Genomic DNA, 26,388 nt, shown 5'->3' with positions numbered 1-26,388 from the left:
AAAAAAAACTCTTTAAGTCGCGGCCAAAGGTCAGTTATGAGATCTTTTAACAGGCTCTTGCGTTGGCACCATGAAAGCCTCTCTGGAGAGAAAAATGAGTGCTGTTATTTTTTAAACAATTTCGTGGCCCCCTCCCTTTTCTATCACAGCCAGCATTTCACTCAGGCGTCCAGTGTGTGGCCATTCAGAACTGCTATAAACACATTTCCGACACGTTTGACAGATCCAGCCTGTTTAAAAAAAAAAAAAAAAAAACATTTAAAGGAACAATATGTTCAATATGGCATCTCTTTCAGGGTCAGGCAAACATCAGATACACTAATACAGTTTGTTTTAAGTGCCTACAGTGACCTGTAATCACATTACCTCTAATGAAGAGTGTCTGTGTGAGTGACGACTCCCAGAGGAAAAATAGTGTAATAGTCACGTGTTAGTGAATGAACTGTGTCCAAGCAGCAACTTCCAGGGCAGAGGAATGAAGCTAAATGTGTGATTTACGTGCGAAATATGCCCAATAAAATATACTACACCAAGAAAAGAAAGGAAAAAAAGAGAAATAGAGATTAAACAACTGATTCTGCCTCAATCTGAGATTGCTGCCTGGATATATTTATGTGTCTCTCAGCAGCGTCTATAAGTAAAGGTGAGGTGAACTCTAGAGAAACCCCTATAGCATCTGGAGTGTGTGCAGTTTGTCATGAAACCTCCTCATAATGCATCACCTGGGTGGTTGTAATGCGCCCTGATTCCTTCTCCTCCATAATCTCCCCTGTGTCCGAGTTAAAGAATGCACTAATTACAGCCATTTTAAAGGAGCGGGTGACATCTTTTGATGTAATATTACCCTCCAATCCAATTAGCCCAACACTTGTCAGCCTCACTCAGCAGTGATGGGTATACTAACCTGAAAGTTAGGCCCATGCAGCCACTTACTGATTCTTTCAAATGCAGCACAGCTATAGCCTCTGCTGACTTAACACAACAATATAACCATGTCTAGACTGCATGTTTAAACTCAGTATGTTGTGGCGATTGAAAGGCCACTGTGACTAAATGGAGTTCATTATCATCATAGATGTTTTTAAAGGCAAGTTGTCCCTTCTTTTTAGCTTAGCTACAGCCTATAGCAGTGCTAACCCACATCATAGATTTTTGGTATAATTGCAGCCTGTGAGCATGCAACAGGAAGTAGAACAAGTTGTGAAGAGCAGGACTAAAGGCAGATACCTGACAGACTGTGTGTAGCAGTAACAGTTATAACAGTAAATGTTACATACATCAGCTCTGACACACAGCTTCAGGTCAGTAAAGTTTAGATGTGCTACAAGGGTTCCATCTAGTGATCAAACAGTGAAATGCATCTGTACCATAAAGGTCATCATACAGGAGGATATATATGAGAACATGTAGTTTATATTTAGCTGTTGCAGAGGCAGTGGATGGTTCCTTTGTTTAAATGGATGCTTTGGTTATTGCTAACCAGGCTGTTTAAGTAGTGAATGACCTCATACACATGTGTGAACGCTGTCAATAAAGTTTTCCAGGAAATTAAACCACAAACTGCAGATAAGCTAATTAGAAAGGCCGGTTTTAAATTGTATTTTATTTATATACCCCTGCTGATTTACATAAAAACAGAGTCAGACCTACTGAGCAAGAAACAACAGGAAAAAAAATCTGAAGTAGAATCATATGAGGGGACCCTTCTGCTGATGCCAGGTAGAGAATGAAGAGGCATCATTAAAAAAATAAAAAACCCTTAACTTAGTGCAGGCACTTAACCGGAGATACCTGCAGAAAAGTAGTTAATGACATTAAATAAATGTGAGAGTTGGTGTGACACAGAGCTGCTAAAACACCACAATACTTAAAGTTTTTATCCTACAGCCACCGGCACGTTAAACAAACACACATAGCACAATGTTTACATCAGCACAGACATTGCAGTACTGACAGTACACCTGCATAATACCTGCTCCTCTTTATATTTTGGTTATTTTAATGTATATTGTCTCATTTATGAATGCATGAGGTGACTGAATCTGGGACAAATCTCAACATTTAACTCTGATTTCTCTGTGTAAACAACACAAATATTATGTATATACATATGTTTTTGTGTTGTCTAAGTGTTCATATGTTTTTTTAAATAGTAGCCAATATGTTCATTTTGTCGTTTTATGTGTACAATAATATTAATTAATATTTTTCGTTTCTATAGGTTTGAATGTAGACAAGGGGGGAAACGTGCCAACTCTCTCTGTGTTTGCATGGAACTCCACGTGAGGAGACTTACGTAAAATTCTTTTCGACCAATCAGCTCGCTTTTCCCCGAAACCGGAAGTTGTAAGGCAATGACATTTTCTTCAAAGCAGAGTTGACCAAGCTTTTTCCTACAGCGTACAAAACAGACACTGCGGATTTCGTTTTAAAAAGTGTATCAGACGCTATTTTCCTATGATGAAACACAACTCGAACGTCCCGGCTTTCCTCACCAAGCTGTGGACGCTGGTCGAGGATGCAGACACCAATGAATTAATCTGCTGGAGCCAGGTAACGCTAAACAAAAAATATTGTCGTACCGTTAGCATGCTAGCCAAAGAAACAACTAGCTAGAGAGATTAGCCTTCATTTAGCGTGGCGTGTGTGTCTGTTTTACTACACCACGCGATAAACAGATTAATTATGTGAGTATTTATCACGTTTGTAATCCGTTGTAAAGAATTACAGAAAACTAGCAGCTAGCTAGTCATGTTTGCACCAGTGTGTACCTGCTGGTTAGCAAGCTAACTCCAGCCCCTGCGCCCTGCAAGGGTCCGTTCACTTTTGGGCTGTGAATAAATAAGTGTCTGCCCATGTCCTTAAGTAGAAATGCTACTGAAAGACAATAATTCTGTTTAAAAAAAATCAGTTTTAGTCAGTCTGTGTGCACCATAATAACATGATACAAAGGACAAGCGTCCTCGAGCATTTAATTATTGATAAGGGGACTCATATTTTATATTTGTTTGCCTTTTTTGTTCACAATGGGTCAGACAAAGTGTAATATGGATTACAGTGTCTTGTGTGAAATGCTATATTTATTATTTTTTGGCATCATACAGTAGGAGACAAAATTATTACCCCACCATGAAAAAGTTTTTTTTTAAGATATTTCCCAAGTGCTGTTTCATAAAGCAAACAAATGTTATTACGTACTGCCAGGGTCAGTATTATTAGCCCCCTTAAGAACTGCCCTCTGTGTTGAGCCATAGTACAAATCACTGGTATGCAATGATAAGATTCAAGATTCAGATTGAAAGTGTTTGTTGTCATATGCACAGTAAGGAAACTGGTTTCCCTGTACTATGAAATTCTTACTTTGCGGCTCATACTGAATGCCATAAAGGTTTAAGGTACCACAAAAAAATACAATAATTTAAACAATTTGAAGAGCAAAAATGCAAAAAACTACACATAATAAAATATAAAGTATGGAAGTAAGTGGAGCTATCTACATATAAATGTGCATGTGTGCTACATCAGCTGTTGTGCAAATTGAGCAGAGAATGAATCATTAAAAACAAAACTGAGGAGGTAAACGGCATGGTACATGTGCAGTTATTGGATTGAATATTAAGATGCATAGAACTGTAAACAAAATATTGCAGTTCCTGTGTTACTGCATGTAAACAGTCAGTATGGGCAGGGTACAGTCCAATGTTACAGACGTGTTGTCATGTTTTTATTCAGAGACTTGAACTGCCAAGACACTAGTGAAGGATTTAGCCGATTCTGGAATACATTTTTGTAATGTCAGAAGAGAGTCCTGCACAGGAATGTACTGCTAGGCTGCAGAAAAGACATGTCAAAGCCAGACTGAAGCATGCTAGAGACAACCTGGACACAGATTAAACATACTGGAAGTCATTTGGTCAGATGAAACACAGCTAGAGTTCTTCTGTCACAGAGATGTGAAAAAGAAGAGATGTGGGAACACGGTTCACTGACATGCCTGCATAAAGCCCTTACTTAAATCTGATTGAAAATCTGGTGTACTAAGGACCCGGGCCCATGCCAGGAGATCTGAGAAATCTGGAGGATCTTGAGAGATCCACCAAAGAAGAATGGGCTAGGATTCTTTAGGACAAGTAGTCCTGTATCATCTTCAACCATCTTATTTTGGTTTTAAAATGCTCAAAGCTTTTATAACGACTGCTCCCTTTGAGTAGAACCATATCTACATGTACATAGGTATTTTACAGAAGCTGCTTCTGGTCACTGTGACCTGACCCTTTAAAAAAACTCCCCTCAGAGTTTCGACACCCATTGGCAGTGTTGGTGTATTTTTTGGCTTGTGACATCAGAGTTTGTGCCGTTTCCTCTTCTGCTCTTTCGAGGCAATGGAGGATGTTTCCAAAATGGTCAATGGTGCTCACTTGCTGACGGTACTTTTTTTTTTTTTTAACATGTGTATGCAGATGTAGCCTTCCTTTATACTGAGGGTCAGAGAAGTCAGAATGCACCGTTGCATAATCCAACACTCCCACGACACATTACATGACATGATACTCTCATTATTCTCCCCTTGTTCAGTGTACTATTATTTGTTGCCTACTAGAACCAATGAGACACTTATTATAAGACCTTTTTTGCCTCAGAAAGACGTGAAGCATTTAAGTTGTGATGATGATGACTAGACTTTCAGCTTCAATTCTGCTTCTAACTTGGCGTTATGGTCCTTTGGATCATATGCTTTTGGCAGTGTATGTGTGTACACATAGAATAAACATATGATGCGACTAAAATCATTGCTGAAACCTGTGTCAATGAATTTTCTGAGCCCACTGCCCTCAAAAAAGAATTTAGTAGTCCTCTGAGCAGCTGTTCTGACCATCATGTTGATGTTGATTGTTCTCCAGGAGGGCAACAGCTTCCTTGTTTTGGATGAGCAGCGCTTTGCCAAGGAAATCCTCCCCAAGTTCTTCAAGCACAACAACATGGCCAGTTTCATCAGACAGCTCAATATGTGTAAGATAACGCTCTTAATTTGTTGCTGATTGATCAAAGGTGCTGGATCAGCCTAATCGTTTCTTCTTCTGAATTTGATTCATCACATTTATTATCATAATTTTGCATGCATCCATCAGAGACAGTGGAACATCTGGTTAAAGTGTGACTGCCCAAATATTTACAGCTTTGTGTTTACATGTGCACGTGTTTCCCACGTAAAATTTACGCCTCTGGCTGTGTGTGTGTGTGTTCAGATGGATTCCGTAAGGTGATGCACATCGACACAGGCATTGTGAAACAGGAGAGAGATGGTCCGGTGGAGTTTCAGCACCCCTACTTCAAACAAGGCCAGGACGATCTGCTGGAAAACATCAAGAGAAAAGTGAGAGTCTTCAGTGAGCAGCAGAAATAATGATTTAAAAAGCCATCCAAAGACCCCTCTATTTGGATGTCTAGAGCGTTAGATTTGACTGTAATTCCTGCTTTCCAGGTGTCTAATTCCCGACCAGATGACGGCAAGATCCGACAGGAAGATCTGTCCAAGATACTGGCAAATGTTCAGAATGTTCACAGCAAACAGGAGACCATTGATGCCCGGCTGGCAACACTCAAAAGGTGAGTGTGCAGCTTGTATTCACTAGGTCTGTAGAGAAACTTGTCTTTTGTTGCAGTAACTTGTTCCAACTGTTCCCTTTGTTGGCTTAATGGAAAAGCCTGCCAAAACATTTAAGACCCCCTGTTCTACAGGATGTCTGGATGGCACCCACCCTCACCTTAGCTCTCAAATTTGCACAGACACAGAAAGATGTAACCTGACGTTACTGGAGGATAATGAAGTTCGGAAGTTTTGTTGACCGTAAACATCACCTGTTTTTGTTGTTTAGGGAGAATGAGGCCCTGTGGAGGGAGATCTCAGACCTGAGACAGAAACATTCGCAGCAACAGCAGCTCATCAAAAAGGTGAGAATATGAGGCCTGTTGTTTCTAGTCTGTGAGTTGTTTATCACAAGATGATGTTCGGTGTGCATTTAAAAAAAAAGGGATTCTGTGAATCTCAGTCACTGCTGTTACTTTATGTATTTATTTGTTTTTGCAGTTGATACAGTTCATCGTTACGTTGGTGCAGAACAACCGCATCCTGAATTTAAAACGTAAACGGTGAGTTCACATTGTGTTACAACTGAGATGGCCATGTAATGGTCATGTTCTTCCTGTGACTTCCATGGGATTGAATGTTTCTGTTTTCTTTTCTCTGCCAGGCCCATACTTATGAACAGCAATGGAAAGAAACCCAAATACATTCATCAGATCTACGATGACAAAGTTTGTGTTGAACAGGTCAGTAAAATGTTATTTATTATAATTAATCATATGTGCCTTTTAGTACCAGTTCCTTATAGTGTGCTTTTTCAGGACTGCATGGTTTATTTTGGTTGTGTATCCTTTTTTTCAAGGGATCTTAGAACTTATATTATAAAAATAACTTCAGCAATGAATGAAATCTGATGTTGAACGTTTTGAACATTCTTCCATGACAATTCTTGTGAAAATAAAATTTCCACATGACCATGAGAGGAACTTTTCTGAAGTCCAGTTCTGTCTGTGTGTGTGTGTCCCGTCTAGTCATCTGTCAACAGTTTGAACGGCGTGAAGGGCTCTGAGATGTCAGATGACGTCATCATCTGTGACTTGACTGAGAATGAGATAGATGTGACAGCTGACATCACAGAAGAATCACCCAGAGCCTACGAGCAAGGGTAGGACTGTTTACCTTTGACCCAGTCAGTGATGTTCTCACTGTGTTTCTGCTGCTTTCACACTGATAGATGCTGAATCAGATGTTAACCGCTGTTTTACGTTGGTCATTTTTTTTAAACTGTCCCCTCTCAGTGATGTAGAAATCGTAGAAGTAGAGCTGGAAAGCTGCATGGTGCAGCCAGCTGAGACGGAGGTGAACACCACCTGCACAAATGACATCAAACAGACGGAGGCTGATATGTTAGCAGCAGCAGCTGCTGCAGCAGCGACAGATGACAGCCAGAAGAGCAGCAGCAGCAGCAGCAGCTGCACTTTAGACAGCCGACCAACAAGCAGTGCCCTGCAGCTCAATAAACCCTCAGGCCTGAGTTTGGAGGACCCTGTGAAGATGATGGATTCCATACTGAATGAGAATGGAGCAATATCACAGAACATCAACCTGCTGGGAAAGTAAGTGTTAACCCTAAATATAATCGCTTTTGTTGTACATATACTTAGCAAATGGTTTATTATTATAATTATGATAAGATCTGCATGTGTTGATGGAGTGTTTGTGTCTTGTCAGGGTGGAGCTCATGGACTATCTGGACAGTATCGACTGCAGTCTGGAGGACTTCCAGGCCATGCTATATGGAAAACAGTTTGGCATTGAGTTTGATGCCCTAATGGTAAAATAGCATCACATACACACTATTACCCTGTTCACACTGGTGTGTGTGTGAGTGTGCACACCTCGAATCCGGCTGTGTCCAGTTTGATTTCAATCCACATTTGATTGGCTCAAATGTGGCTCAGGTGTGAACGCAAATGTGGCGAGCGAATCCGGCTAGCAACATGCTACTTCCGGTTAGTGATGTGCTACTTCCGGTTCACGGGGCGCGACACGGGACAAAAAAACGCATGACGCATGCGCACACGCGGTCCTACCGTGACGTGAACGGACTCTGTATATTACGAGGCGCCACCTAGTGGTTTGGAGGACAGCAAACATGCTGGATGAAGCCGGATTGAGTGTGGACACAAGTGTGTGCTAGCCAGATTTGAAAATAGGTCTGAACGCATCCAGCTTAAAGGCTGTCTGGGCTCAATCCTACTCTAGCTGGAATGACTTTCTCCAGTGTGAACGGGGCCAAAGACAACATACAGAATCTAATCAGGTTCATTTCAGCACTGCAGATATACTGAATGAAAAAAAAAAAAAACAATGAAATGACATGTTGACAGATTAACCATACTTCCAGTGTAAATACAGATGTATGAACTCATGTGCGTATTGTTCTTTTTCTGACGTTTTGTATCATTTCCTCTGTGTATTCCTGTGTTTTCAGGAATGTCTGTCCTCCAAAGAAAACACTGCACAGCTAAATAAAGACAGGATAGAGGAACATAACACAGGTCAGTGTGGGGTGGGATCACACATCTGTTTAGACATGTGAAGGTTTCCTGTGCAGTGTTGAAAAGTATATTTCCTAATCTTGTCTTCAGATAAGCAGCTAATCCAGTACACCTCCTGCCCCCTGCTGGCGTTTCTTGACGGCTGCACCCCTCCACCAGACATGGATCTGGGCACTAGCTACGGCAGCCCCTGTTCCTCCAGCAGCACCCACCTCCTCCAGCCTTCCTCCAGCTCCAGTGTCTCCATTGGGGCCGAGCCACCCACAGATCTGCTGGACACATGCCTGGAGTCGAAGGATCCTCCGCGCAGTGCCATGATTCGCCTGGAGCCTCTGACCGAAGCAGAAGCCAGCGAGGAAACACTCTTCTACCTGTGTGAACTGAGCCCTGCTGCACCTGAGACCGACTCCACCCAGCTGACCCGAGTGTGAGCAGCGTCACACAGATGCCGCTCACAAAGACTTAACCCCTCATTCCTATGTTCACATCCTGTTATTTTCGTTTGTTCATTGAGAAGCAGCAACAGAACTGGCGGAGGAGGAGCTGCATGCATTTTATATTTAAGACTTTTGCAATGAATGAGAGCCTCATTTTCATCAAATACGGTTAAAAAATGCACTACTTCTTAGACGTTACCTTGACATTGTAGGTGTTGTTTTTCTCTCGTCCCCAGGTGCTTTCAGGTACCAAAAATTGGCTCCTGTTCTGATTTGGTATTCTGCAACGATGCAATCTATTTGATACCATAAAAAAATACCCATACCATAGATTACAAACCAACCTTGCCATGTTTCCAGTGATGAACCCCTGTGGTTTAGTGTGAAGTGATTGTTTGTACAAAGATGACAAACATCAACAGGTTAAACACACTTTTAAACACTGCTTTTAAAGGGAAGGCTGTAGTAAACCCAAAGGGAATTGGAAACAAAGAGCCTGAAAGTGATGAAATGGATCTATTACTACACTTTTAGTCAATGCAAAGGTCTCAAATTTAAAAATGCCCTGAAAGCACAGGTCTCTGGATACTTTTCCATCAGCACACTTGGTGAGCCTGTGATAGAAGAAGATGTTAGCTTAGCCTCCTCTTCAGCATCATCTCCCATCAGTAACAACTACATCACATCTTGTCCTGCTACATCAGCGTGGAGGCACGGATTAACAGACTGAGTCTTTGTATATACATCTGAAAATCTATTTATTCTGAATTTTGTCTATCTTTTGCTACATGTATGTCTACAGAGCCGAGACTCTACATTCCTTCATGTAGTGGTGTGTTCACTTAGGGCTTCTTTTCTCTCAGTTTTAAATGGAAAAAAGTGAATTTTGTTACATTTATTTGATGGAATTTTAGGAGAAGAAAATAGTGAAAATTAACTTTGGTCAGTGTCATTTCACTGTTCAAAATACTGTCTGCTTTTCACTTTCTATTACTGTTGCAGAGCTGGGGAAGGCTTATGAAGAAGGCTGTACAGTACGGGCATGTGTGCATGATGTGGTGAGAAGAAAAGCTGTAGAGAATGTGCCGTGTCCATCTTACAACCTGCATTCCTTCAACAGTAAAACAATAAACACAAGTGCTCCGAGTGCCGTTGTTCTTGAAGTCAGCAGTTTATTACATGATGTCAACAAACATTTTTAACATTATGTCAAAGGAGCAAATTAATCTATAGTAATATAGGAACCCTAGCTGGAAAAAAATGCGCTATGTACATAATAAAAAACAAACATCAACATTTTATTTTAACCCATTATGTACCGGTAAGTAAAATTGAGAAAACACAACAAAGGACACAGGTATGTAAATAAATCTATCTTTGCTTCCCACTCCAGTCCGGTAGGTGGCGGCAGTGAACCTATAAGCTTTAAGCCATAATAAACACCGTAGAAGAAGAAAAGCAGGACACCATCCATCTTCTAGGAAAACATCAGCCATCTAGCACTAGACGAGAAAAGAATAAACATCAGCCATCATGGGAGCCGTTTTAGGGCTGTGCTCCATGGCGAGCTGGGTGAGTAGTCTTTTACTCACACTATTACTGTAAATTTATTTTACATTGAAAACAATACTGTTAGTGCGTCGTCGCGGCTTTTCTCTGTTTCTATTTGTGCTACCATGACTGCGCAGTTACAAAAAGACAGGCCGCCGTGGTGTTAGCCTGTGGCGCAGACATAAACAAAAGATAACCAGCTAGTTAGCCGTGATTTGTTTAAGTGAATTTTATTTTTTTTTGTTTGTATATCAGCTAAACCTACTTAACAAAAGCCAGTCGAGCCTCGACGAAGTGCCTTGTTGTTTTTGTTACACTCGGATGACGCACACTAGCTACATTCGTGACTTAGCATTTCTGTCTGTTTTTACTAGCTTCTGTGTTAGCTAGCTGTGTAAACATGTAGCTGTTTATGTTGTCAACAAAGCACTCAAGTATAACGTAAGCTGTTGCAACACCGCAGCGTTGTAAACAGGGTCTGATATGAGCATTTATCATTGCGACATGTGAAAGCAGACCGGACACACACACACACACAGGCTGTACATGCCAGGAGGAGGTTTATCTTCCACCCGTTACCTAACAAGCTTTATAAATATCTCTTTCTTAAGCGACTAAATCAGGTTTGTGTGTATACAGATCCCGTGCCTGTGCGGCAGCGCCCCCTGTCTGCTGTGTCGATGCTGCCCCAGTGGAAACAACTCCACTGTGACTCGTCTCATCTACGCCTTGTTCCTGCTGATGGGAGTGGGTGTTGCCTGTATCATGTTGATGCCTGGCATGGAGGGCCAGCTAAAGAAGGTACATAGAGGTCCTCACGTTAATAAATGAAATAGATCGTCTCACATATTATTCAACACTTACAAGAACCCCTTGGTGTTACTGGTGTTTGGAAGAACAAATATAACGGGGTTCGACCAGATTTTACCCAAAGGTCTTAAATTTAATCTTGTCAAGTCTTAATGTTTTATTTTTTTTTTTGCTTTTGTTCATTCCTGAGAAGTGTTGGCCGCATGAAATCAGAGTAAAGCGCCACAATCAGAAGCTGCTTTTGCATTGTCTCTCTTTCCAAGGGGCTTGGACAGCTACCGTTGTTGGAACGTGGCACTACAAACCCCACGATAACTGCTGGTCAGTTTGCCGTCAGTCACTTCGCCTTCTTGTCGTAGAAAACACGGGGACGTGTGTTTTCAGCGAGGCCTGGCTTGATAACAGCGAACATTTTCGTCACTGGTTGCGAGCCGTTCCTTGCAACCAGCAAGCTCGTTGTAAACCTTGCAAGAGGACCATCCGGTTAGGGGCCTTGGGTGTAAAAAGTCTTACTCGAAGGTGAACAAGCACCAGCTTGCTGTAAAAAGCCTTCAGTGGGCTCAAGCTATCACCCAGTTTTGTATAGCGCCCGGTCCCTCTGCACTCCAGCACAGTGTCACTACTACCGCTTCGACTAACGACCTTCGAGCTACATTTGGTTCCAATGACACATCAAAATCGGAGGTGCTTAGGATTCTTCACTCAATTACAAAACGTCTGACTACAACAGTTGTACTGATATTTGCAGCATCTTGTTTCGGGTGTTGCGTCGTGTTGGTCTAAAATTTCATTCACAATGGTCTTGAAAGGTCTTAAGTTTAACTTACTGAAACCTGCAAGAACCCTGCGCCTGCTTCGACACACCAGGTTTTCATTCTGCTCTGCACAGAAACTATAAAAAGTCTGCAAATCAGCAATAAACTTCCATTTTTGTTACACTGCTGTTGCTCACAAGTGACTCAGCGTGGCTTCCTAGGAGCAGTGAGGCGTGCAGAATTTGTTTTTTTTTATACAGAATCTTGTTCAAAGAATTTATTTTTGGTGATTTTTATTTTAATTTGAGACGTGTAGAAAAACACGATATATAAATTTTTCCATCATCACCATACACAGTGGATTCAAGGATCATTGATTTTTCTGGCTTTGATAAAACGATGTAACTTTGGACTTTTTTTTTTTTGCTGTAGTTTAATTTTATTGTCTTGACTTAAATTTAATCGCTTTCATGACCGAAAGCCAAGCAATTCCTTTTAATGACGCAACTTTGGGTGTTGTTAATCCCACTGCCAGATCACCTTGGTGCTCCTGTTAAAAGATTAGTAATCATGTTTGGCTAATGGGACTGGCTCAAGAGGTTTCCTGGAAGTCCTAATTACATTTTATAACACTGTTTGTTATTATCAGTTGTGTATTTATAGGACCTGGAATAGATGACTATAAGGCAGTAAACACTGGGCAAGGAGGCAAAACTTGCATGATGGGAGGTCTCTCAGTAGCCCAGGTCTTTAGCAACAAAACTTATGAATGGCTAGAGGTCACCAAAACTGATGTGTCGGCCTTCTGAGTCCCACCATGTGTTCTTGTGCTGCTGCAGATCCCAGGTTTCTGTGAAGGAGGGATGGGCTCGTCCATTCCTGGTGTGGAGGGTCACGTGAACTGCGACGTGCTGGTGGGCTACAAAGCTGTGTACCGTATTTGCTTCGGAATGGCCATGTTCTTTCTTCTTTTCTCTCTGCTGATGATCAAAGTCAAGAGCAGCCAGGACCCCCGTGCTGCGCTGCACAACGGGTGAGTCTGCATCCCACCCAGGTTCTCCCCATCGTGACATTTTAACTGCACCAACAAAGAGATTTCTTTCAATTTAAAATCTTTGACTCTTTCAGGTTTTGGTTCTTCAAGTTTGCCGCAGCTGCTGCCATCACTATCGGGTCCTTTTTTATCTCAGAGGGTCCCTTCACAACTGGTGACTAACTCATCATTATAATCATTCCAGCATTGGAGGCAGGTGTCATGAAGGCCTCTCGCTCTGTTTTTCCACCAGTGTGGTTCTACGTCGGCATGGCTGGAGCTTTCTGCTTCATCCTCATCCAGCTGGTTTTGCTCATTGACTTTGCCCATTCTTGGAACGAGTCCTGGGTGGAGAAGATGGAGGAGGGCAACTCTCGCTGCTGGTATGCAGGTATGAGGCGAGCTACAGAAACATGCAGAAATAGAGCCGGTTTATTTTTCATGCAGTCTTATGTGACAAATTCTCTCTTCGCAGCTCTGCTGTCGGCCACTGCACTGAATTACCTGTTGTCTCTGGTGTCTCTGGTCATGTTCTACGTCTACTACACCCACTCTGATGGCTGTACTGAGAACAAGGTCTTCATCAGCATCAATATGCTGCTCTGCGTCGGTGCCTCCGTCTTGTCCATCCTGCCACAGATCCAGGTTCAGACCACTTCTCTGTTTTTGAGACTGTGTTTTTATCACACAAGCTGCTGCTCTGAGGTTCATTATTTTTCCTGCTCTCTTGTGTGAAGGAGTCCCAGCCTCGGTCTGGCCTGCTGCAGTCCTCTTTGGTTACCCTGTACACCATGTACCTGACCTGGTCTGCCATGACCAATGAGCCTGGTAAGAACATCTTTTTATACATTCTAGCCACAGTATTGTGGGTACTTTAAATCGTGGAAGGGTAGCTCAGCAGGCTCCACAGGTCACTCACCCCACCTGCAGAGCTTTGCTGTCATTTTTCTGTCTGATTTCCCGTGTGTAGAAGCAGTAGACAACACGTTTGCCGGGTATCATTATCAGATTTAATTCTTGTATTGGCTGATTCAATTGGAACCGCTTGGAATCTTTTACAAAATGTTTTAAAATTGAAGGAACTGGCCTCTTTAGATTCTCTTATAAGGATGTTAAATGATAAGGAAGCTGAAACATTGGGATGTAGCTGCTTTGTTTGATGATTGGCATTTTAATTTGCTCATATCTGTGCCTTATGTGCGTTATTTATATATTTCTAGTATTGTTTTAATATTTGATAGTCTGTAAACTTTATAGCAGCATGTTTTTATTTGACTTTGTTGGCTTGTAAGTTTGATTGACACCTGAGCTGCTGCCTATCTTGGCCACTCGTCCTCCTCCTCTCCTGCAAAAGAGAGGTTAAATAATGGTTACATTTAAAAAAATACTAATCTAATCTAATACTCTATTGGGGAAAGAGAGCAACTCGCTAACGGACTCACTAACTTGAACATTTTTATGTGGCTGTGAAGTCACCACCACCACCATCATCAACATGTTCTGCAGGGTTAGCACCTCACACATTTCACCAGCACCCTCTTCAAGCTTTTCTTGTTTAATGTCTGTTTTTCAGAGGCATTACTGCCACCTTGTGGTGATGGTAATGCATTACATATTACCAGGCCTTAGTAGAGGGGAAAACAGACAATAGTCACATTACATTTTAGATTTTTAAATTAAAAAAAAAAGTTTATGGCAACTTTGACTCTGCAGTGTTAGATTTCCATGTTTTCTGTTTCATCGCTGTAGCTACGTAGATCGTCATTATTACAGGTGGTCAAAGACCTTATTTGAGGAACGTATCCTCTTTGTGTCCTTCAGACAGGAACTGTAACCCCAGCCTGCTGGGTATTATCGGGCTGAACACCACCAGTCCTGCTGGTCAGGACCAGGTGGTTCAGTGGTGGGATGCCCAAGGGATTGTGGGACTGATCCTTTTCCTCATGTGTGTCCTCTACTCCAGGTGAGGAACTCAGCTTCTTTATCAAAACATTTCAACCTGCAGGCTGGTTACTGCTGCGTGAAATGACTTAATCATCCTCTTGTTTGTCCATCAGCATTCGTAATTCATCCAACGCGCAGGTCAACAAGCTGACTCTGACCAGCGACGAGTCCGCTCTGATCGAGGACGGGCCTCAGACCGAGAACTTCGAGGAGGACGGCAATCTGAACCGAGCCGTGGACAATGAGAAGGACGGAGTCACTTACTCCTACTCATTCTTCCATTTCATGCTGTTCTTGGCTTCGCTCTACATCATGATGACGCTCACCAACTGGTACAGGTAGGTCTACGTGTGGTTGTGGAAACTAATTGGAGGAGTTGCAGGGCAGTAGAATACAAACCAATGTCTGTACTTACAGCCCCGATGCTAACTACAAGGCCATGACCAGCAAGTGGCCGTCTGTGTGGGTGAAGATCTCCTCCAGCTGGATCTGCATCGCCCTCTACGTGTGGACACTGGTGGCCCCGATAGTCCTGGTCAACAGAGACTTTGACTGAAGGACATACACACACACACATACACAGCATCCTGCTGCTCATACACACACATTCATGCTCTGCTTCACCTGTGTTTTGTTTCAGTAAAACAGTAGGTAGCTAACCATGTTGCTGGAGGAGACGGGGCTGGACCTTTGCGTTGGTAGAAGCAGCCTCGCCTCATCTGGTGTAATATGATCATTGTGAATCCTCAGCAGCCTGTGGTCCTTTCCCCATGCGGCTGCACTTGTAAATACGTCGTGTTTAACCCAGTGAGTGACTTTGTTTTGTTTCTATGAAGTTAAAAAAAAAAAGCTGCATGCTTCTCCTTGAAAACTTGATGTGACAGTAACAGTAGTTAATGGATGGTGGCTTTGATTGGCTGTCCTCTGTACTGTAGTATTACCATGAGAAACTTGCTTTGACTGTGCTGCCATCAGGAGGATTGGAATTGTTCATTGCCAGATGGCCCCACCCACTGTTAGTTGATCGCTGACCTCTGCATGCGCAGTGTTGTGTGTGTGGTGTTAGTAATCTGCTTTCCTTATGCAGCTTCCTCCGCACATACTCCACAGAGGTATTACTGTTTTTGTTGCTCCTGATTTGCATTATACTTTGACTTTAAATGTAAAAAAACAAACCGATTGCTTGAAAATGTTTTAAGTTATTTGATAGTGTTTAGCTGTAGCTGTCTCACCTGTGCTTTTATTCAGATGTTTTTTCTCTTTATCTAACGGTATGTTGTAACCCATTAAATATAACTGACAAAAAGAGAAGCCATGTTTGTTTTGGTTCTTGCTTACATTAGTCACCTCACAGCAAGAAGGTTCCAGGTTCGGTTCTGATTGTGTTTGCTGTGTTCTGCAGCTTCCCTCCCACACACTAAAGACATGCAAGTTAGCTTGATGGTCTCTAAAGTTACTGTAGGCGTGAGTGTGTCTGATCATCTCCTGCTCATTGACAGCCAGTGGTGGGAAGTAACTAAGTATTTGTACTTCGTTGCCGTACTTAAGTAAATTTTTATGTATTTATACTTTACTTAAGTAAAAATAATAGTGCATACTTTATACTTTTACTCCATTACATTTTGCAGCTGTTACCTGTACTTTCTACTCCACTACATTTCTACAGTGTCTGTAGTTCCTTGTTCCATGTGATGAACACAGTGCTGGACTGATGTGAGGTCAGACTCTGCATGGAGGTGGTGTCACGCTGCCAGCTGTGTTTCTATAATGAGCCTCAGTCATGATGCCGGTGCTCTGGCTCAGTTAGCTAACTAGTTAGCTGCTGTCTGCTAACACAGATCCATCCATTAATGTCTGATTAACATGAATCTACAGCAGGAACACTGACACAGTAAACATGCTGAATGCCTGTTTGTTATCAGCAGCCTCTCTGTTCACTTGATGCCCACAGCCTGCCTCATGACACACAGACCTGTCCATAGCTGCTTCTGGACTGAACATGTACATTGACTACACATGGTCCATTTTAATTTGAGATGATTTCTTTGATTATTTTAACCTGTTCGGATCCTTTGCAATGGAAATCAGTCATATATATTCAGTGTGTGAGTACTTTTACTTTTAATACTTTAAGTACATTTAAAAGTACTTAAGACTTTTACTTAAGTAGGAGTGTTGATGTAGCACTTTTACTTAAGTATATATTTTGCTGGGTAGTTGTACTTAAGTACCAAGCTTCAGTACTTCCTCCACCACTGCTGACAGCTGTGATCGTGATCATGGTCAAAGACGACGGACCGAGCGCTCTGACAAACACTCTTTATTTACAACAAGTTACTTCATAGTGAGCACATTTGTCGACAGTCAGTCCAAACAGGATACAAAAGCTATAATCAAAAGAGGAGGTCCACGCTGGAGATGATGCAGCCACTGATCCAGCTCATGGTTCTCCTGTCAATCAAAAGTACACTGCAGAATATTTTTTTGACATTTTGAACAGAAAACAAGTCAGATTTCCATCTAGACCTGCAGCACAAGCTAGTCCATCATGTCAGACCAGAAACAGACAGGGCTTTGGTGCTAAGGCGTCTGTCTGAGGAAAAGCAAGCACATTTGAATTACACATCATATACAACTATACAAGGAAACATCGTAAAGCTTTTATTGTCGTGAAACCGTAATTCGATTTGTAACAGCTATTCTTCACGTTTTAGTGACACTGAAACAACTTTTTTTTTCTCATGTGATTACAGAACTACGATAATCCTGCACAAACTATATCTGCAGTATGGAAGACTTGTGTTTGGGGAAGTGAGAAAGAGCAGCTGGTTCCAATAAATCCCAGGGGCCACGGTCACTGCTGTGGTGACCCTGGGTCATCTGTTGTTGTGTATTACTGTAGTAGTGATTGCCTGGTGACAGTTCTCCCTTCCTTGATTGTGTGTGTGTGTGTGTGTGTGAGAGTTTAACAAGGAAGAGGTGGTGTTCTATGATTGGTCCAGCTGCTGCTGGTGGTAGCTGCACGCATTCTCTTTTCTCTTACTTGCCTCCACTCTTCACTTTGTGCCATGTTTTCTTTGTGTTTAATTGGGGGTGTTTTTTAGTTGTGTTGTGTTAGTTTGATTGCTGCCGAGTTCTTCACGCTCTTTTTGTCCGTTAAGGTAATTTGTAAATAAGTTAACAAGTTAAGCACTTGTGGTTGGCTAACTTTTTTGAGAGTGGCGATGAAGAGTGCAGCACATGTTATGTCCCGGGTGTCTGTAGACCTCAGGACATAACACTGTGCTCCACAGTCTGTTGTTTATTCTAATTTAATCATCAAAAATTTATTTCAAAACCTGAGTCATATATTTTTCAAGAAACAAAAAAAATAACATACAAAACCTGTTTTCATAGAGCTACATAAAATATTTGACCCTGTCTAGAATTCAAAATCTCCTTTCAACAACTGTTGAACCCTCAGAACCCCCAAACTTATCACATGTGTTTTTAGTCTCTGTGGGTTCTGCACAGTCCTGCACCTCTATAGGAAATAATAAAAAAATGTAGTGAGAAATTAAACATGTTTGTTGAGTCATATGCACACACACAGTCTTGGGGTTCTGAGGGGATAGCTTAAATTGAACCATACCTGTCACAGTGATACTATGTGCTGTTCCCTACCATGTCCTACTGTATATTAGAGAAGAGTTTGAATTTTTTTTTTTAAATACTTTAATAATCCCATCAGGGAAGTTGCTTAAGGCTGCCCAGCAAAGAGGCAGGTAGGGTAAAGGACACACAACAATGACTAGGGAGGAGTTGGGATCGAACCACCAACCTTCCGGTTATCGGACAACCCAGCGCTACCACTGAGCCACTGCTGCCCTACCTGTGAGTGTGTGTGTGTGAGGAAATGAATATTAACATGGATGTGAGAACTGGTTTAGTATAAGTATAATTTTGTACACTTGTCTGTTGTGTGTGTGTGTCTGTTCTGGAGCTTATAAACTGGGGGTTTATGGCAGCAGGTGAGCTGCTACATTCTGACAGATGTAGGTTAAATAACACAGGGAGCCAACAGAGTGACAGACAGCCTCTCCCCTGTCTGAAAAAAGATCCAATCTAACAAACATGTCTTTAAATCCTCACACTCACCCGCCTTGGTTGTATTTAGGCCAATTTTTTTTTTATCAGATGTTTTTTTTTTTTGTCTGCTCACATGTATGAAGGCTAAATATATACACATATAATAAAATATCCACCAGTGGAAAAATACAGAGATGTGAATTATTTACAGAACCTGCTATGGATTTTGAGCAGATGAATTTAAAAATACTGTTAGTCTGACGATGTAAAATATGAAAACAACAGTGAAACTTCACGTCTCTCATTGATACTAGTCATGGAAAATATTTAAGTGTCAAACTGAAGACAACTGGACTTCCTGTGATGACATCTTCACATCGTGAATAGATGTGAGGGACAGACGGGAGGGATGCAGATCTAAGTGTTGCTATGAATACCTGGGAGGTGATCGGGTCCAATCCTCTCAAGAAGTCTAGTAAATGAATATTTAGTGTCCGGTCATTTATTAGGTGGGTCATGACTCAGAACCACCTCATCTTTATTTAAAGGCTTCCTTTGAGACATCTTTGTCCAAAAAATGTGTCTCCTTCAGTTGTTGGACTGCTGAGTCCTGACCTGAAGATAACTTCAGCTCTTATAGAGGAGGCTTTTTTTTGTTTCCTCCTGCTGCACAGGTTTTACATTAGACTGCACTGCTAGTGTCTAAGGTGTTTGGTTGTCCTGTCAGTCAGACAGACAGGAAGTCAATACTGCTCTCTATGAGGACGCGTTCGTTCAGACAAGGTGGATGTTTCAATTGAGCTGTCTGAAGTGGAAGAATCATCACTACAACAGTGCAGGCGGTCAACTATTAACCTCTTACAACGCCATCAACTGCCGCACAGGAACAGACTAGAAGCCTCAGACTTTCAACAGCCTGTTGAAACTGAGGAAGGATTTTTAAAAATGTGCGTCCAGCTGTCTTCATTTTAACACTCGGAGTGCAATTTGAGCATTTACAGGTACTAACTGTACACAGATATAAAAAGAAAACGGGATTAAATAAAGTACAATAGCATCTATTTACATGATTGATCCTTTACAGTCACTACTGTCTACTCACAGTCTTTGATCACAGTGAACTTCACATATTTGTTTTGATTACATTCTGCTCAGTCATTGATCAGGTACATACAGTATGTGGGTACATGGATGTGTCTTCACTGAGGGGGATGGCAACGTCCTTCAACACAGGCCATGAAATGAAAGCCTGGATCTACCGGGCTGATCACCCTACTGCCTCGCTCAGCACACTGAGAAGAGCCAGCAGCACTATTCCTAAAGTACACAACTGTGAGAAATCAGGCGGCTGACTGCAGCTGACTCACTGATCTGGACCAAGCTCCCGCAGGTCACCCCACCTTAGGCCACACGCACAGGAAGCTCGTCCCCCGGCTCCAGACTCAGGCTGGTGTAGGTGACGGAGGGCTCCAGGATTCCGGGACTAAGTGGGGACGGGTCGGAAGCCGGTTGACCGCCTGTGTTCCTGAACTGCTTGTAGACACGCGGGTCCTGGGCAACGTAGGTGGACGAGGACGAGTAAAGGACCAAGCCCAAGATAATGATGAAGAAAGACAACAGGTAGAGGCCAGAGAACTGCAACACAGAGACGGGAAGACTTAGGCTAGTGCCTACATCCTGCTGAAAATTCAGTAAAATATGGAAGAATCTGAGCCTCAGCTGATGCACCAGATGGTTTGTAACACAGAATGTTCTTCAACTTCATCTCATTGGGTCGTCACACCTGTTGAATCTCAGAAGAATGCATCAAGTTTTAGTTCATGTAGTGTCCACACTGACCATCAGCTGACCCTACAACATGCTAATTTATCTCTTTTGCCCACTCAGCAAAGCCCCTCCAGTGAGAAAATCTGAAGTTCCTGCACTGGCCACTAGAGGCCCACTTAAAACCAAGCGGCAACCTTCGTGGCTCAGACTTAAAGCCCTTGCGGAAGTGTCAAAACTTGTAGTTCATGCTGCAACCACTGGGGGCTGGCTCCAGCAGCGAGTCATTTCCCATAGACTGCCATGTTAAAATGGCCGACTTCACAGCAGAAATGAACATGTTTACAGCCTGGTACAAAAAACATTCTGGTCTCAAATGATAGGTTCTCTTCTAGTGTCAATTGTATGGGGGGTGAATTTTTTTACAACTCGTTTCAATTGTATTCGGATTTAAAATTACACATAATTATGGGCGTTGCTGCTTGAGGCACAGACGGTTGGCATATCACAGCGCGAGTTTCCTACTTCCACAATCGCCCGCCCCCCTAAACTCCGCTCGTGCCCCCCCTCTTTGTCCATATTTGGAGTTTTGGCGGACGTGACGCTGCCAACATGGCGGCAATCAGAATGTCCCGGCGCCTCCCACCGAGCCTCAAAACGGCTCTTCATAAACAAACGGGTGATGTCATGGATACTCTATCAATGGTTAAAACGTGAGTAGACCTCCATGCACGTCAGGTCAGAAGAAGTACTGCACTGTGCTGCACTGTATGTGGTTTCACATACTTTATGAGGAGTGAGACCTCACTGTGTTATTTCATACACATACACAGAGACAGCTATCTGAGTCATGACTGGCAACGTGGCACCAAAAAAAGACTGAGAGTCTTTAAGGTTGCAATAACTCTTCTATTTTAACGTCTGAGAGTTCCACATGATGTGTCATGAATGAGTCAGCACAGCTCAGTCCGTTATTATTCTGACTGGTGGTATTCTGCGTTGGGACCTACTGCTCGTAAATTGCAGACACCGGTGTCACGCTGTGTCTCCTGTAGTATATTCTTGGCTGTTTGGTTACCTTGTAGTGAAAGAGGAAGAGTCCACAGAAGAGGCTGTACAGGTCGGCTGTGAGCAGAGAGAGATTGACTGAGGTGGCACTGGTCCTCTTCATCACCACGGGCATGAAGCTGTACAGGCAGAACATGAAGGCGCTGAAACCGATGTACAACAGTCCTGCAGATGCACAGAGAATATTGTTTTTCATTAGATTCATAAAGTGAATGCATGCCATGGGTGCTTCAACTGCAGGAATAGACGGCATGAGGCTGTGACTATCCTATTGGAAGAAGGGGTGGGAGTTGTTACCATGGTAACTGAGATCCAAACTATGAGGTTTCTTCTAAATCTAACCGAACAGCAATCTAAAAAAATAGAAGTAGTCTTAGAAAAGCCTAGAAAAACAAACAAACTCTTACCTATTTGCCAGTCCCAGGGCACCTTCAGCAGCTCCTTGTGCTCCATGATGGCCCTACGACATAAACAGGCAGATTACAAGAGTCAACATTTCCTACACATGCAGTATGGACGGTCTGCAGTTTCCACAAGGAAAGTCCCTCCAGGGCGCAAATTCATCTTCAAAGCTGCAGACATTCGAACCATTCTCCATCCTGCACAATCCACTCATTCATAGCTGCTACAGTCCGTTCACTGTGTTTGCTGTATGTTACAACAGTGAGTCATTCATCCACTTTCAATCATCTAATAATTCATCTTGTGTGAGGAATTCATAAAATGTTTCGGCACAATTACTCTTCCTGCTGTCATTGTAAGAAAAAGGCTGTCCGCCTACAAAACTGCTCCTGATTCGATTAACACGGCCAACGTGTAAAACACCTCAAACTTCCTGCAAAATAAAGCACTTTGTGCCCAGCTACACAAACAACATAATCCACTGTGAATAGGTCTGTATCCAAAGAGAACAATCACTGCACTATTTTTCTAAGTATATCTATATCTGAAACCCAAAGTAAGGAACAAGACATAATAAAATAATAATAATAAAAACAGGAAGTAAAAACCTTTCAAATTATTGTTATATATTGTCAGCCCAGAGTTTTTGCGGAACATTGTGATGTGATGTGAAGCCACGCCTCCCAATCACATGGACGTGCATTACCTGAAGATGAGCTGCGGTCTGTGACTTCGGCCATCATGCACGTACCTCTCTGGTGCGTGCAGAGCAGGAAGAGAGTGACAACCAGCCAATACTCTGTGCAGGGTCCACCCGGAGGATTGGCTGATGTTTTTAGTGTTTTATAGCTTCCACAGATGATTCATATTCATCGTTTTAAAGCGAAACTGCCGAACTAATCGGTTGCTATCGGATTGTAAAGAGAAGTTACACTAATTTAACAAAAAGTGCATCAGAATGAAATCTCCTACCCTACCTTTAAAAACAGAATTTAACGGCCGGTTAAATTAAAAAAAATACAAAACAGCTTGCAGTGTTTAAAGGTCTCAAAGAGTTGAGGTCTGGTACACATTGCATGTAATCCCACCATCCCCAATCTGCTTCCTAACATGGACTTTTGGGACTGTAGTTGTCCCGTGATTGAATGACGTCAGGCAATACGATCCTTTGTGCCATGAGCATAACGCAACCATGTGTCATATGTGGCAGGTGTACTATCAGCCAAATGAGGACGTGTTAACCATGACCGTAGAGTTGAAAATCAAGATGGCTGAACACTCAGTGATGTCACAAATTGGTTTTTCGAAGGACTCCAGCCAAAGCCCCACTTTGTAGACCTCCACCCCTATTTTTTTTGGCTAATGCAAGCTGCCACACAGAAATGCAAAGCTTGGTTTAATGTTTTTTTCTGCCATACAGATGGACATTTTAACATGGAAGTCTCGGGGGATTGGCTCACGCAAGTGGCCACTTGATTCTGCAGATTCCCACATGCAAACTGGATCCAACTAGGAAAATGACTGAGTCACTTGTACAGATTGTGAAGTCGCTCAACTCACAGTTGAATGCCGCTGAAGAAGGATCCGAACAGTCCCATCATGCCGAGGAACTCCACGCGGCTCAGGTTCTTCACGATGAACTCCTCACACACGTTGGAGATGCCGTACAGCGTTGCTCCACCTAAAACCAAAAGATCCCCGAACAGTTTCTGCTCACCTGGACGGAACAAGAGACAGAAAAACTGTGTGAGCTCCAGCACACCAGCAGTAGCACCTGTGGGGTGGAACTCTGTGAGAACTCACCAAGGCCTTGCTGCCGGCCCAGCAGAACGTCGGCTCCTACCATGCAGCCGATGCCCAGTAAACACAGCCCTGCCCCCACAAAGTGGACAGCCTTATACCTCACCAGGAGAAAGAACCAGGAAAGCAGCAGAACCACTGGGATGACAAAGCAGTCTAACAGCTGAGAGGAAGAATGGAGGAAGACAAACAGACATGAGGATGACTCCTTTCATGCTTCATCTCGAATTCAAATCCTTCTTCCATACTAACCTGTACACTGGAGAGTGTGGTGTACTGGTAAGCCTTAAGGATCAGATAGTTGGCCTCAATGTCTACTAAACCTAGAATCATGTATTTCCACCAGCGCTGCTTCAGAATAGCCAGTAAGTTCCCTTCCCCTGGTAAGACAGACAGAGAGAGAGAGAGAGAGAATTTATAAGAATACCAAAGTATCAGTGTGTCAAATATAACGTCTTTGAAGCTCAGTGTGGGAGGCTCTGGCCGTCAGAATCTTGGCAGAAAATGCGTAGGAAGCACGAGATCTGAATTCTAGGTTGTAAACATGTTTATTTCTGCTGTTCAGTTGTCATGCTCCATAGTGTGGTTGCATTCTGGCTTTAGTTTTCTGGTTTAGTCTGTTATGTGTTATTTTCCTGGTTTATTTAGGTTTTGCCTTTTGAGATTTGTTTCCTTGTGTTTCCTGTTTTAATTTGAAAAATCCAGTTTTACTTCCTCTTGTGTTTCCCTCCTTGTTAATTACCTGCCTGCCCTGATTGTTTTCGCCTGTGTCTTGTTGCCCTCTTTGTATTTCAGTCCTGTGCTCCTTTTTAAGTTTGTTCTTTTTGCTACTGGTGATTTCCCTGCATTGGTCCCTCTGTGTTCCCTGTGTTGGTCCCTGTGTGCTTCCTGCATTGGTCCCTGTGTGCTTCCTGCATTGGTCCCTGCGTGGTCCCTGTGTTGGTCCTTATGTTCTTCCTGTATTGGTCCCTCTGTGTTCCTTGCGTTGTTCCCTGTGTGTTCCCTGCTTTGGTCCCTGTGTGCTTCCTGCATTGGTCCCTGTGTGCTTCCTGCATTGGTCCCTGTGTTGGTCCCTGCATTGGTCCCTGTGTGTTCCCTGTGTTGGTCCTTATATTCTTCCTGTATTGGTCCCTCTGTGTTCCCTGCGTTGTTCCCTGTGTGCTCCCTGCTTTTGGAGCCAACCTCAAGTGGATACTAGAGGAACTGCAGATTTTGGTTCTTGTCCATTAGCTCGAGGTTGCTACTTGATGCTAATTTTTTTTCCTGCAGTTTTGTGTTTGCCCTGTTCTCCCCAGACTGCTATCACTCACTTGGCTCTGAAATTGCCTTTTTTTTCATTGGTTTCTCAAGGATGACTGTAGGTCACATCAAGGTCCAGTGGCTGCTGAAGCCATTTGAAAATGTCCAGGATACATCAGAAGGGTGGACTCCTGGGATGAACTGCTGAGACAGTGCCTCAGGCAGCAGAAGAGACAAGTGTGGAGGACAAAGTGTGTCTTTACCTTGCCTGACTGCTAACGTGGTGGTGTAGACCAGAAACAGCAGAATGTAGTTGAGGAAACTCTGGAACACTGGTGTGTTAGCGTGGAAGTCATCAGCCAAGTACTTGCTGGTCAGACCAATAGCACAGATTAACAGGGACAGGACCTGACCCAGGGCCAAGGTCACCAAGAGGTCCCTGCAAAGCACAAGAGACAGGGACAGAGTGGTGGTGCTTTAATTGCATTTTAACCCTTTAAACAGCGTCAGAATATTAAGAACACATCTTCATCAACACAACCAAATAAAACGCAAGTGCTGCAACAGACAACACAACTATAGGGCTCCAGTGTCCATACTTCTGGACCATTTAGGATGTTATAAAGATAACCAGTATGTCCAAAATGTCAAAATGTAGTATGCCAAAAGTACCAGGATGTTCTACTACATCTTGTCATGTTTCATAGCACGCAAGCCAACACACTTTTTCTGGATTTTTTGACACACACACACCTTGAGTTGTCGAGACAGTGGTCAGTGTGTGTGTGTGTGCGTGTGTGTTTCATAGTATGTGCACTTCAGAGACACACAGGTGTGTAGAGATGAATGAGGATAAGAACAGCAGTCATTGTGCAGAGGATGACAGATCCACCATGGCAGCCAGCAGGCATCGAACCAGTACCCTGAATCCAGGCTCTGCTCCAGTAACATGGGGTGTAGGAATGCCCCGACTGTACCCATACTCATACGCGCGCACACAGACACAGACAGACAAGCACGCACTATGGATGGAGGGTCTGTGGACATTATATATTGACATCTGTTGCACCACAGACAGAATATGACGTGCGTGCTGTTGCAGATTTGTGCATGAAACAAAAGGAAAACTGACTCCGTGCCCGCAGTGATGAGCGTGGAGTGAATGTAAAAGGATGCTCGCTTCATATCAGCGCAGCCCGTCACCATCGTCTTACCTGGTTAAGACCTTCCTGATCCGCTGGTAAATGCTCGGAGCCGGGGTGCCCGTACCTCTGGGAACGCTCTCAACAGTGGAGACGACAGAAATCATCCTTCTTCAGAGTGAGCGGGGATCAGCGCATTCTGCTCCGAGGAGTACCGGAGGAGGAGGTGG

The 26,388-nt window shown here is 43.0% G+C and overlaps 3 protein-coding genes across 4 annotated transcripts; 2 read left to right on the top strand and 1 right to left on the bottom strand.

Annotated features, from left to right (window-relative positions):
- The first annotated feature begins 2,345 nt into the window (after positions 1-2,345).
- On the top strand, positions 2,346-23,358 carry hsf2 (heat shock transcription factor 2). 2 transcript variants are annotated; one of them, XR_003669619.1, is made up of 13 exons: positions 2,346-2,553; positions 4,902-5,010; positions 5,247-5,374; positions 5,483-5,607; positions 5,877-5,952; positions 6,089-6,150; positions 6,252-6,330; positions 6,616-6,749; positions 6,883-7,200; positions 7,316-7,418; positions 8,079-8,145; positions 8,236-8,794; positions 23,347-23,358. XR_003669619.1 is itself a non-coding variant. In XM_028397657.1 (12 exons), the coding sequence occupies exons 1-12, from the start codon at positions 2,458-2,460 to the stop codon at positions 8,574-8,576; spliced, it is 1,638 nt and encodes a 545-aa protein (XP_028253458.1). In that variant the 5' UTR covers positions 2,346-2,457; the 3' UTR covers positions 8,577-9,719. The 2 variants fall into 2 exon arrangements, 1 of the variants encoding a protein (XP_028253458.1); XM_028397657.1 differs by lacking the exon at positions 23,347-23,358 and having other exon boundaries at positions 8,236-9,719.
- serinc1 (serine incorporator 1) lies at positions 9,997-15,983 on the top strand. Its single transcript, XM_028397658.1, has 10 exons — positions 9,997-10,154; positions 10,773-10,934; positions 12,538-12,731; positions 12,827-12,906; positions 12,985-13,122; positions 13,207-13,376; positions 13,469-13,559; positions 14,553-14,694; positions 14,789-15,013; positions 15,093-15,983. Exons 1-10 carry the CDS (start codon positions 10,116-10,118, stop codon positions 15,229-15,231), a joined length of 1,380 nt encoding a protein of 459 aa, XP_028253459.1. The 5' UTR covers positions 9,997-10,115; the 3' UTR covers positions 15,232-15,983.
- Positions 17,086-26,325, bottom strand: slc35f1 (solute carrier family 35 member F1). Its single transcript, XM_028397666.1, has 8 exons — positions 26,231-26,325; positions 25,280-25,455; positions 24,030-24,157; positions 23,781-23,940; positions 23,538-23,694; positions 21,983-22,035; positions 21,586-21,740; positions 17,086-20,378 (listed from the first exon to the last, which is right to left on the bottom strand). Exons 1-8 carry the CDS (start codon positions 26,323-26,325, stop codon positions 20,145-20,147), a joined length of 1,158 nt encoding a protein of 385 aa, XP_028253467.1. The 3' UTR covers positions 17,086-20,144.
- Between the last annotated feature and the right edge of the window lie 63 nt (positions 26,326-26,388).

The sequence above is a fragment of the Parambassis ranga genome, chromosome 24 (assembly GCF_900634625.1).
Source record: "Parambassis ranga chromosome 24, fParRan2.1, whole genome shotgun sequence".
NCBI classification, from domain to species: Eukaryota; Metazoa; Chordata; class Actinopteri; family Ambassidae; genus Parambassis; species Parambassis ranga.
The sequence above is the reverse complement of the archived record's forward strand: the minus strand, read 5'-3'. Positions and strand labels throughout refer to the sequence as shown.

Bases quoted from the DNA above. Each gene is read 5' to 3' on its own strand.
- hsf2 (XM_028397657.1), top strand. From the start codon at position 2,458: ATGATGAAACACAACTCGAACGTCCCGGCTTTCCTCACCAAGCTGTGG. The intron at 5,953-6,088 runs GTGAGAATATGA...TTGTTTTTGCAG, and splicing joins AACAGCAGCTCATCAAAAAG to TTGATACAGTTCATCGTTAC. The intron at 8,146-8,235 runs GTCAGTGTGGGG...TCTTGTCTTCAG, and splicing joins GATAGAGGAACATAACACAG to ATAAGCAGCTAATCCAGTAC.
- serinc1 (XM_028397658.1), top strand. From the start codon at position 10,116: ATGGGAGCCGTTTTAGGGCTGTGCTCCATGGCGAGCTGG. The intron at 12,732-12,826 runs GTGAGTCTGCAT...TGACTCTTTCAG, and splicing joins CGTGCTGCGCTGCACAACGG to GTTTTGGTTCTTCAAGTTTG. The intron at 14,695-14,788 runs GTGAGGAACTCA...TTTGTCCATCAG, and splicing joins ATGTGTGTCCTCTACTCCAG to CATTCGTAATTCATCCAACG.
- slc35f1 (XM_028397666.1), bottom strand. From the start codon at position 26,325: ATGATTTCTGTCGTCTCCACTGTTGAGAGCGTTCCCAGAGGTACGGGC. The intron at 24,158-25,279 runs GTAAAGACACAC...CTGTCTTACCAG, and splicing joins CACGTTAGCAGTCAGGCAAG to GGGAAGGGAACTTACTGGCT. The intron at 23,941-24,029 runs GTTAGTATGGAA...TCTTCCTCTCAG, and splicing joins CCACACTCTCCAGTGTACAG to CTGTTAGACTGCTTTGTCAT.